General features: G+C 36.2%; 1 protein-coding gene across 1 annotated transcript in view; it reads right to left on the reverse strand.

Moving 5' to 3' along the window:
• LOC105146434 (protein Fe65 homolog) overlaps positions 1–12,219 on the reverse strand; it is a 128,040-nt gene extending 115,821 nt beyond the window's left edge. Inside the window, exons 1-2 of the mRNA XM_087405257.1 lie at positions 12,076–12,219; positions 9,127–9,488 (exon numbers count right to left, since the gene is read on the reverse strand). Of these exons, the coding sequence (XP_087261383.1) occupies positions 9,127–9,427 (301 nt within the window). The 5' untranslated portion in view covers positions 9,428–9,488; positions 12,076–12,219. The remainder of the gene's footprint in view (positions 1–9,126; positions 9,489–12,075) is intronic.
• Between the last annotated feature and the right edge of the window lie 345 nt (positions 12,220–12,564).

The following is a 12,564-nucleotide window of genomic DNA, read 5'->3' on the forward strand; positions in this document are numbered from 1 at the left end:
GACATAATTTATGTACGAACCTCCGTGCGTTATTCGCGCCTTTGTGGTCCATAAGATGCATAATTATTCGCGAAATGACTTAAGTTTAATTTACGATTTAATGAATAATATAATAATTATAGTTTAATAAATAATGTAACCATAATATAACATTTTGACATTCTGAAAATTAATAGAAATTGGAAATTTTTATAAATATCGCGATTATACGAGATAATTTGCAATTTGTAAATAATCCATTTTCGTCAATGATATTACGTGGACTTTGAGCGACCAATACGTGTAGCAATCTGTATGAAAATCATGTTAGCTGCGAATTGTGTAACAATTTGCATTGGATTAGGCGGGTGCGTTGTAAAGCTATATTTACGAGTTCAACGATCTCGCATTCCGACGAGTTTCTCTGACCGCAACCTACGAGGAAGCTCCGTCGAAAATCCTGAAGTTTCATTTCCATAATCATAGTCTGTATATAATTTGCCCGACTTTCTATTGAACAATCCACAGTATATTCGGGGGATATTTTGTCGTATTTGACGCTCGTATTTTTTCCATCCTATTTTTTATTATCAACGAGATCATCTTGTGAGCGACACTTCGAAGCCAACATCCCCGTATCATCAGAAAAAAAAAGAAATAGAAAAGAAAGCTTGAGTCTCCCGCGCGACGTTCTGGTGTCTTGAAAACAGGAACATTCCGGTGGTTTAATGCCGACAGTGTCGTCCATCCCCTATGCAAGGCGATGGTTCGACGCTATTCCTGTTCCTCTTTTCTTTTTCCAGAAGTGAGATGGAGAGAATCAGAGAGAAAGAAAGCGAAAAGAGAAGAGAAATTGAAGCGCGAAGGTAACCATTCCGGATAGCGATGGTCTCTGCTATGAGGAGGAAAAGGTGAAGGTAAAAGACGACACAGGTACAGGGAAGATCTCGTGACTTTTATTGCATTCGACCGTGTTAATCCCGAGCACCCATAAATTCATCCAGTAGGAATTACTTCTTAACCTCTTCGGTATTGCACTGAGTTCATCCTGTCGAAGTTTTAATTAACATACACGATCTTTCTTTATTACCGAAGGAGAGATTTCTATATTGCGAGAATTACACATATCTAAGTATTATAATTAAATTAAATGGCATGTAACTAATCTGTAAAATAATTCCGTATTTTGGAATGAGCGCAAAAAGTAGTAAAATAATTTACCGCCATAATTCGTAGGATGGCAACGAAAAATCTTTCTTCATTACCGAAGAAGATTTCTGTGTAGCACGAATTGAATAAATTTAAATATTGTAATTAAATCAAACGGTACGTCGCGTCGCAAGATTTTGATTTATACTCAACAAAAAATGGATCACTATATTTATGTGCAACATAAATCATTAAAAAATTGAAACATCGAATTGTACAGAAATGATTGAATACATTTTTGCTACTGTACGATAAAGTCTGTTAAATTATTCCGTATTTCGTGACAAGTGCAAGAAGAAAGAAAATAATTTACCACGACAATTCGTAGGATAGCAATGAGAGGTCGACGGAAAACCGAAGGGAAAAAGTAAACTTTTAATCAGTCGGTCTCCCTATTATCTCGGCAACCATTCCAATTCTTCGAGGTTTCAGTCTTTCTCGTCCACCCACTTCTCTCGTCTCGCTGCCAGGATGGTATACCCGCCAAATTACATCGTCGCTAATCCCCTTCCAGTGGCATTAATTAGCTCTTGATTCCTCCGCCATCGATCTCACGACAACTCCGATAATTTGATTCTCGCTTGCGACGCGATTTGAAACATGCAAGCTACGTTAATATGTGCGACATCGGAAATTTCTCACCCCTTCTCAAAGAATGGATTAGTACAAACATCGAGAATGTATCTACATATGTATGTATGATAGAATAGATTACGTTGATGAAATCAACGTTCGTCTAAAATGTCGATTCCACCACCCGTAACGCCATCCTGTTTGCATATGACTATACAAAACGAAATTATCGCCTGTTCCTCATTCGATAATAGTTCACTGAATTTAGGAAATATGATGTACATATTGTATAATCTAATTTTGACTTAATTTAATGTTAAAAATACTTATTTTTGATCAATCAATTCTATAGAATACTAATAAAAAAAGGGTGTAAATGAAAAATTTCATATTCAGTTTCTTCATGCCTAATAAAAAAAAAAATATTTTTACAAATTTATACAATTTCCAATTTCAATTAAGTGTACACCGATTATTTGTCGGTCTTGAAACAATTCTAAACCGAAGCTGGAATAATTATCACAAATTAAATCGACAAGCAATTTAATATTATTTTTGCAAATAAACATCTTAAAGATTGTAAATAATTTATTGCAAAAAATTGAAAAATATTTAAAAAATATATATTTCTAAATAATATTCGGTTCAAATTCTGTAATTTTCGCGAGTATTATTTCGCAAAATAATCAGCAAGATATTGTCTCTCAAGTATCTCGTGATACTAGAGACCTGCGAAGTTCAAGCAGAACATTTTCACCGAGACTGTTGTCGCGCAAGCAACAACGAGAAAGAAGTTCGGTTTAATCTGACTTCGAGAGCTTCGTCGCTTCTTTTCCCAGCGGTCTCGTCGGGTTTGAAATTCACGTGTCGCGAATTTTCAAGGGAAAACCTGAGCACAGCACAGCGTCTCTCCGATTCTATGGTGGGATTTTTGCGGAAAGCCTCGAGGGCAAAATCGACAGATACAGAGGGAACACACAGTCTTTTCGTTCGCGTGCACCACCACGACAAACTCAGCTGCATTTCTCTACCGCGCAGTGGTGTAATTTGCATGGCTGTTCTTTGTTCTGAAGCCGACTTGTGATCTTCGTCTTTTATAACTTTCTCATACGACTGCAAAAACCCTTACATTTCATGTTGTTCTATCACACGTCGAAAGGAAAGAAAGTTATCTTTGCTAAATGGAGACTAGTCCAATTAAAGATTCTTTGTTAAAAACTTAAACTTTATTCAACTTTCCACACACAATTAATTATTAAGATATAAACACGTTGGGAGGTAAATTTTATTGTTAGCTGCTTTAAATTTTCGCGAATTGAAAATTGACTTTAAGCATATGCACTAAAATAGCCGCCATTAAACGATACGTTACTAGCTAAAATAGAGATGGGACGAGACATACTGAATAATGCTACTTAAGTACTAGAGCAAGAACGAGAACTGACAAGAAGTCAAGTAAACGAAATTTCTTGTTTCGAGTGTTTGACGAATGGTGGGAGGAATGGTAAAGAATTAGCTGCAAATCGAAACAGTGTGGTGGCGGAAACACGTGTCCCAGAACTTCGAGTAGGAAGAGAGGTCTTTCCTTTGAATGCGCTTAATTGCAAGAACAGTTTCGTTTCCAGATCAGACAGACTGACGAGAAGCACGGAAATGATTAACGACAAAAGCGGGGACCCCCTGTTGGATCTCCGGAAACGGACTTGGAGGGCGCACGAGGAAAAGGACTGCTTCTCGAATCTGAAGAAACGTCCAGAAGCCAGTAATTACCCGATAAAATTCTTCTGCACGACTAAGAAAGGAAGAATCACCCTCTTTATACTCGTTATCGTTAAACGACTCGTTTGTTCTTATAGTGTTCATAAATCAAATCTTCATAATCCTTTCGACTTCACTTTTAACTGCGATTCTAACAACGACTTATTAACGATTGTTATATATATGTTATATATATGTTATATATATGTTATTAATTTCTGACATTCACATTCAATTTCCTAACGTTGATCGTATTGATGCATGAGCAATTGAAATATACTAAACAAGCAGTTTTCACAGAAAACACGTTCAATAACGCGTATTTAATCGCGCGACACTCTTCATTAGTCGTGATTAATGCGAAATAATAGCGTCAACGTCAGCGAAGAGTGCGATCGATAATGAAAAATAATTTAATGCGCAGGGACGAACTAGGTCATTGATTCGCTTTGCGTTAGTCGCCGGGTAAGCACCCGATAACCAAATTTAACTCCGACGAGCTCTGTAATAAACGGATAAGTAAATCCATTAGCCGCGGTACCATAGTAACGCATAAATTCGTGATCCCCTCGAATGCGCCGATAGCGATTCTTCATGTAATCGATTATACTCCCATTGCCGTTACGTCGCGTGACTGCATCGCCCGCGCCGGCGTAACTTTCCGTTGCGCTTGGAATATCTCAGAGACGATCGTGAAAGTAAATTATTTGTCACAGAAAGAAAATGGCTCTCACGTAAAACAGTGAAATGTCCATAAATGGTGTAGATCGTGCGGAAGGGAATTGGAATATACAAAGATAGAGAGCTGTCATCGTCAGTGAGCTTCGCATAAGGACGCAGAAGTTACGGTCATGCCACTGCAGAATATCGGGATAAATCAGGGGTGGATGAACACTGTGGTTCCGAGTGGGTGGTTGGTCTGACGCAGCAAACAGAAAATAATACCGGGCAGCATTGTTCCCGTTTTGTCCCCTTCTGTCCCGCTTCATCCACTCGCCATTCGCGTTCCGCCACTGTAGGATCATCCCGCTCTATTGTCGAGTTTCGCCAGGAAACCTCTCGCTCTTCATTTCCCTCCATCCGCGACCCTTTCTCTATCGCACCACTCCATCCGACCCACCTGTTTTTTTTATTGCCCTGCCTTGAACGGCATACGTATTCCCATTTTTTAGCCAGAGTTTAAAGGGAGAGAAAGAGAGAGAGAAAGAGAGAAAATCGTGACAGATTGCAGCGTTTATTCTAAAAGGAAAGGCAACGGTCGCCTATATTATTAAACGCATTTGTTATGTATTAAAGTTATTCCGCCGCGAGTTGATTACACGATGTGAAGGAAATTTACGTAGAAGCTTAAGTATTTATTTGCTTAAATATAAGGAAATGCGACAAATATAACAAAAATAAATGCATAAAAAGAATTCGATCAGAGATGATAATAAAAAAAAAAGTTTGATGCGCTCTTTGTTCTAATTTCAGAGGAACTGCATCCTGTAGGAATGTAAAAATATTTTATTTTTATTTTCAGTTTGTACCTATTAATCTTTACCCATGTCATTATTTAATTCAATAAAACATATTTTACTAAGACACGTATTACAGAAATCTTTAGAATGGATTCCAATCGGAATTATTCCATTTTCCCTAGAAAACACAATAAAAATCTAGAGAATAATTCCGATCATAAATCCATCTAAATAATTTCATAATACGTATCCTGTCGTCTATTGTGCGTAGGTATCTCCCTTCCAGCATATCGTCCATATTTTATTATCCCTCGGACAAAAGTGAGGGGCCAATCCACGACAGATTGAAACATTTATTCGAAAGGATGATGAGTGGGTGCCGGTTACAATTCATCACGCATGCCGGTGAAATACTATATACTTTCTCGGCAAGCAAATGAATACGAAAACTAATTTTCGATGGCCCTTCCAGTGCGCTGATTCGGCCTCGTTTTTCAATTTTCCGCGTACCGTCGTCGCCGCGATGTAATAGTGAAATATGATTATTCCGTCTCGCGTATATTATTTTTAACGCCCGGCTCTTCTCCTTCATTCTCGCTTGTAGTCGCAACCGTTCAGTGATCGACGAACGATCGATCGGCACAATATCGAGTCAGGCAGGCCAATACGATCCAATCATACCGACTTTCGAGCAACGATATCGCGCGCAATCCGGCGAGTTGATTGAAATATCCGGCGCGCGTAGTTTTTCCACGATGAGATTTTCACTAGCCGCGGATTGTTTCCGCAATTTTCCACGTGTTTCCCGGACTCTCGTGAATATCCCGTTTTTATGATCAACAACGAACGTAACTTTTCGCACGCAGCGCACATTGCTCGTAGCTAATCCGATCGAGCTCGAGCGTATCCATTTCTATCGATCTGTTCCCTTTTCTATTTTTTTTATTTATAGTACTTCTCGTGCAGTATAAACTGAAATAAATGAAATTACTTGGTAATAGTGACTTAAAAGCAAACTTGGTGCATAAAAAAATAACTGACGTACATATTTACTATTATTGCAACGTACAATAATTTGAATAATTCACGAATCCTACATCAAATTTAGGAAAAGGATTCGTTATCTTGATATTGCATGCAACAAAGTTTACAGCTGTAACAGAGAATAGTGATCGACATGGGTGGCTCGCGAATTCATGAATTGAATAGAGTTTCGCCAAAACTCTCAGTCAGATTTGGCAGCTCTCTGAAAGTGTTGTCGACAAAGTTCAACCACTTTGCAGCCAAACGACAAGCAATTACACCAATTTGATCTGCTAAAATAGATTTTTAAGTTGTCGACCATCAGTCATCGCCACCTAATGTACAATGTGTTGACAATATCTTGATTAAAAATATCTATCTAAAATACCGAACCAAAATGCCTATGTACATATATCGTGTTTATTATAAGCTATGTACACATATTATACGCTAAAAAAATTTACTAAATTTTAATGAATTTGTTTGAATAGAACTAAGTAAGTAACTTGCAGTCAATAAATATTTATTAAATAAAAAAATAATAATACATAAACAAATGGTTTTTGTACTAAATAAATATATGTTTATATTTATTTATTAGTACTATTCAAACAATTATTAAAATTCAGTAAATTTTTTTTCAGTACATATATTGTTTATTACAAATTTATATACATATATTAATTGCATATTATGTATCTTCTAAATTTTCTATAACGTCTACGAATTAACATATAATTAATTTTCTGTAGTACATTGATATGTATAAGTAATACATATTTTGTGAAAGCATCGTATGATATCGATATTACTGAGTTGGATAAAATCGAAAACATAGCTTTTCCATCGTGTTCGCGATTTAAAAAAAAAACCGTTATCGACGATGTGTTTTAAGTAAATTATCCGCGGATTAAGAGCGTCGTCCATGCGAAAAAGAGAATCACCAATTTCTAAGGAATCTCTTGAGTATGTAGGGCGATACTCCATTTTTCCGACGGTCGTTACGAAGAAACGGGATCGAGCTGTAGAGCGATTTATTAAGATCCTCGACGGTCTCCCGGGCAGAAGGTAAACCGGAGTTGGAAGATGGAACGAGGAGAACTGACCAGGAGAGTAGCCAAGAAAGATGACCGTAAGGCGCGGATCGTCTTGAAAAATTTTAACGCTCCGCAAGACAAAGACTTCTTTTCTCTCCTTCTCGAAAAACTAAGTATGAGGCGTAGACTCTCTTTTGAGAACGACAGAAATAAATCTCGTAATGTCATATCCGTAAATATATTTTTACTAGAGAAATTTTACCGAAAGTAAAAACAGAGATTTTTATTTCATAAAAATTGCGATGCTTTATATGAATCGGGCAAATTTCTGAGATGTAAAGAATACCATGGTAATAATTTCTCATTTACCTTTTACCCTCCTATCTTTACATTACCCACACCGTTAAATCCTTTCATGATATAGAAATTATTCGCAGTTTACGAGTTATTCGTAGTTTGCGAATTATTCGTAACCGTTATTTCCTACTCCGACATTTAACTCTCGCCGTTCTGTAACGATCACGACGCAATAAATGAATTTATGATTTGCTCGAAGACGGGGGTCACAACTCGACTTAAACTTGTATTAAAGAGAATCGTTTATCAAACACTAATTTATGCGCTGATCAGTATGATTCAGCAGAAGTTGATTATGTAATTTCGCAATTCATGTCGCTCATTATCACAGTTTTCGCTGGAAATTCTCATTGCGATATTTTATATATTATTGCATATAACATCTCGGACAAAAATATATAAAATGATTCGCAAATATATAAAATTTGAGACTTTACTGCAAATAAAAAACTAATTTAATTAAATAGTATTGATGCGATGTCTTTCAAAATTCCTCGAGAAATTTTCATCGTAGAGGAGTATTCATTTTTCTTCCTAGGTCATTTCAATAAAGCGGATGGTACGTAGAGCGACAAATCGCTCGTCATGAAAAACGGGGAATATTACCGGGTTTTAGCCGAGGAGCATATTTACCAGCGGACGTAATCACGGGCTCCGTGCCGCTCACTTCTGCCGACGCATGGCTACTTTCACGATGTCGTCACGACCGCGTGTATTGCCCATTAATGTGAACTACGGCCTAACCATTACGCCGGCATGCTCGCTTTCGAAATAAAAGACAACGGATCGCATACACCCACGACACGTGTCGTAAAATTGCGTATTATACGCGCGGCCTCCGATATTTTTAGTCGGACAGGCTTTCGACACGGAGAAAAATTTAATGGGTGTGTTGAATTGTTGCTCTCGATTGTATTACAATTTCGACATCCAAGATGTTGAAATATATCGAATGATCTAACATATTGTTGTTACGACAGAACTTGGATTCGATGATCACGACACTTAGCTATTATATTTTTGTCAGTCATTTCATTAAAACAAATACTTTTTAAATAAATAAATAAAAGATTACGAGCCTAATAGTCTGTTTACTACAAATTTTTAAAAAATTAAAAATTTCACTATAAAACTATGATCCTAACTGTTTATTATAAATTTAAATTATTACAACTAAATAAAGGATGATATTTTGATCTTGGATTAGGTGTCTCGATATTAAAACTAAATAATAACTTGAGTAAATTGTATACATTGTCTAATATATATGTATTAGGTCATTTAAAAAGTATCCGCAGTTTTTTGTTCAATTTTTGAATGAAAAAACCGCGGATACTTTTTAAATGACCCAATATGATCTCACAATCGATAATGTTAAGATCTCTTTGATAAAAATCAGTTTTCAAACTTTACCAAAATGTTTCAATCTTGTGGGATTTCGATATGCGGATTATGCTCCATCCTTTATCTTTTCTCGCATCATGTTGTATGAATAATATTTCGTAATGTTTCGTCAATTCAATAAAATTATGTAGTTTAAGTTCTAAGACTAAAATTAATTTGAATAGTATATTAAATATCCGTTCCTAGTTATAAGGTAAAATTATAGGCAGATTTCCAATATTAGATGTTGATAACTGATGGTCTACATTCAAATGACATAAGCATACGAACCAAGTATAAGAGCAGATACTTTTATGTAAAAGAATAATAAATATAAGAGTACTTACCTAAGAAAATCTCGTCGATGTCGTCGGCATGGAGGTCAAGATCGAGCTCGGACGCTCCGTTGTTGCCAGGAGCCTGATGGCTCCTCTTTGCCAGGTCCATCAGCTCCAGGAGATCGTCTCGTAGCTCGAGTCGGCCCGCGGCCAGAAGCTCGGCCAGCAGAGTCAGGTAAGGAGAGGTCAATAGGCGCGGGCTGGTAGCACGCAGGCAACCAGGTAACCAGAGTCCTGGGAGGCTGTACGGAACCACCGGTACCGCTCCGGCACTGACGAAGCCACCGTTCAGGAGTTCGCCGCACAACATAGATGCCGCGATGACCTCAGCTCCTCCCTCGTGACCTTGGCACCGTCTCGATGTCGACTATCTGTAAGCACACAGCGTCTTCGGTTAGTCTAAGCGGGAGCGGGACGCCCTAGCGAGAACAGGGGAAATTAATTGCGAAACTCTCTTGCTGTGAGTTCTTCAAAGGTTAACGGAGTAAGAAATAGGAGCAGGCGAGAAGGTAGAGAGTGTTTCGCGACTTTTCTCGGTGAAAAAGTCGAGAGACTGAGCTTTACGAGTTCCTCTTGAGCGAGAGTTTTTAGATTAAAAAAAACCTGCAGCTGCATTTAACTAACGGAAGTGAGTTAAGATTGCAACAGCAAAAATGATTATAGCTGTAGATTAAAAAAAGGTTTCAAAATCACAGCAAATAATTAATTATAATAGGTATTATGCAGGTTGATAATGAAATATGTTGATTGCTGTATCAGGTATTAAATAATTTTGAAATTTCTTACGATTTTCATATTAACATAAATTCGCTCGCACAGATAGAGATTAGTTCTTTCTTTTTAGAAAGTAAAGTTTCGCAAAATGTGAGTACAGCACTGGTATATTATGAAACATAACTTTGTATGCAGGATGCATCCTTCCTTCTATTCAAATAAACTTTGCAGACGTGTGTAAGACTTTTATTTACTCCCATTTATTTTGATACAAACTTTCACGTTTAACACAATCAAGGGAGAAAGAATCCTTAACTACTCACATTAATCAGTTTTCTTTCCCAAGCAAATAGCATATGTAAGATAAATATACATCCATATATAAAAATATATAAAAAAATATATATTTCTGCAAAGTTTAATTTTATAACATCCCACTGTCAATATAACATTTTAAAATGTATAGAATATTATATTGGGTCATCTAAAAAGTATCCGCGGTTTTTAGATGACCCAATAAATATAAATTTTAAACAGTTACATTGACAATGGGGATCTTACACGGAAAGAATTTTGTTGAAGTATATAAAAATTTAGCTAGAGATGCAGATCTGAAAATAATTTTGTTGAATTATCAAAATAATTATGTATGATGTTCAAATTAGTTACTAAAAAATTGAAACTTTTGTTTTTATCATAGAGTTTCCTACACTGAAAAAAAGTTACTAATTCTTACTGGGCACATATCTCTAAATAGTACTAGAGTAAACATTTATTTACAATAAATATTTACTCAATAAAAAAAAGATAGTTAAATCAAATTATAGATTTTGTATCGAATAAATATATGTTTATATTTACTTATAACTATTCAAACTAATATTTATTATAATTTAATATTTTTTTTTAGTATGTACATAATTATTTTAATGATCTAATAACATAATTATTTTCAAATCTATATGTTAGATACTTTAACAAATTCATTCTTTTCGCGTATAAAATTAAACTCTGTAAAAATGCTTTTCATCATCCTGCGCTGCAAATATCATAGGATAACTGTTTCGATATGCGTGTATCTCGATGCAAGATTCGACGATACCGAAGTCGTCGCGAAGCGACATTGAATATACAATTCCATAGGCGAACATGAAAACCGAGAGGAACGACGTGGATATAATAATAGTCGCGAAATTTCGAGTTCGGTAACAAAGGAGCCGGGGTCGGATATACCGAACGCGAAACAACAGAGGAACAATACGATCTCTCGCAGACGGGCAAATGCGCACAATTATCGTGAAATATATACGCAAATTAATCCTACCCACGCGAGGCAGGTCCCGATGAAACACGAACCGAATAGAGTAACGAGAAGGCGGCGCCGACGAGATATGGGAAATAACGGGTGTTCGAAAGCGAAGGCATACAAACAATTAAGTTTCGAATCGCTAAGTCGCGAACTCGCTCCTACGAGTGATTCGATTTGATCGAGATGGTTCATAGAGAGTTAAATGAGTTAAATGAACTAAGCCTACTGATGGTTCAATTACAACAGATTTGTTTTACATTTATTGATTTTCATCCAAAATAATTAACTTCAGCCTTTTTATGCAACTTTCATTTAAAAGTGATTCGAGAAATTATATAACTATGTATTTTAAATATTCATATGTTAAACGTATATCAAACTTAAATAATTAATTTAAAATTAAAAATCTTACAATTACATAGACTTTCTTATTTTTTAAACAATAAAGTTTAAGGTTAATGAATGCACAGCGCGGATAGATGAGCGTTGTGATGTCAAAAACTTTCATTAGTTTACGAGAAAGATGATGTCATCTTTATTCCAAATTGATTGATTGAAAAGGACTCCAAAGTGAGACAAAATAATTAATTGGAAATAAAAATAATCATGCATGATTCTTTTCTTATAAAATAAAATAAAAGTTTTTGATAATAAAAGTTTTTGATAATAAAAGTTTTTGAAATAATTTATGCTTATTTATAATCGCGATATTAACTTTGAATTTCTTTGTTTATTATATTTTTAAATATTTTGAAACTGCAGAATAAAGACTAATTCAAATTTTTATTGCTGATAAATGTACCAAAAATCTTTTGTAAAATCTAGAAAGATATTTTTTAAAGCGATTGCGGTAGGGAAGATATTCTTAAGATTATTCAATATTCATATCTTCTGACTGTCATGTGCAATATCACAAGATAGTTAAATTCACGCACCATTTTCCCACGCATACACTGGACGAGGGACGATATGGACTCGTGATGAACGATATGGATTTTTCCGAGAGAAAACGTAACACAGATCGCGGAACTTCCAAATATTCCTAGAGAGGCCACACGGACGCATTCGGTCGCAGACACCGACGATGCGGCACTGAACAGGCGCAAATGGAGCGTGACAGACGGAAAACCGGAAGTGATCCAATGGGAGGAAAGGCATTCTTGTGGAGCTGACCACCTCTCGGCGCGGTGCATGACGTCAGGTTTAGAGCGGGTGTGAATGCATCGAGTGATCTCATGGCGACAAGGCTGTGATAAGCGCCCGATGCACCCGACATTGCAGTGATAAATGATAGGCGAGAGTTGACGGGTTTTACGAGACCGGAGATCACTTCGCAAATAAATCTAATGTTGCTTTCATACGTACGTTATGTAAAAGCAGCATTAAAAGTGATTCGCTAAAAGTTATTTATTTTTTATTGATTA

The sequence above is a fragment of the Acromyrmex echinatior genome, chromosome 4, assembly GCF_024713525.1.
Source record: "Acromyrmex echinatior isolate Ae372 chromosome 4, ASM2471352v2, whole genome shotgun sequence".
Classification (NCBI taxonomy): domain Eukaryota; kingdom Metazoa; phylum Arthropoda; class Insecta; order Hymenoptera; family Formicidae; genus Acromyrmex; species Acromyrmex echinatior.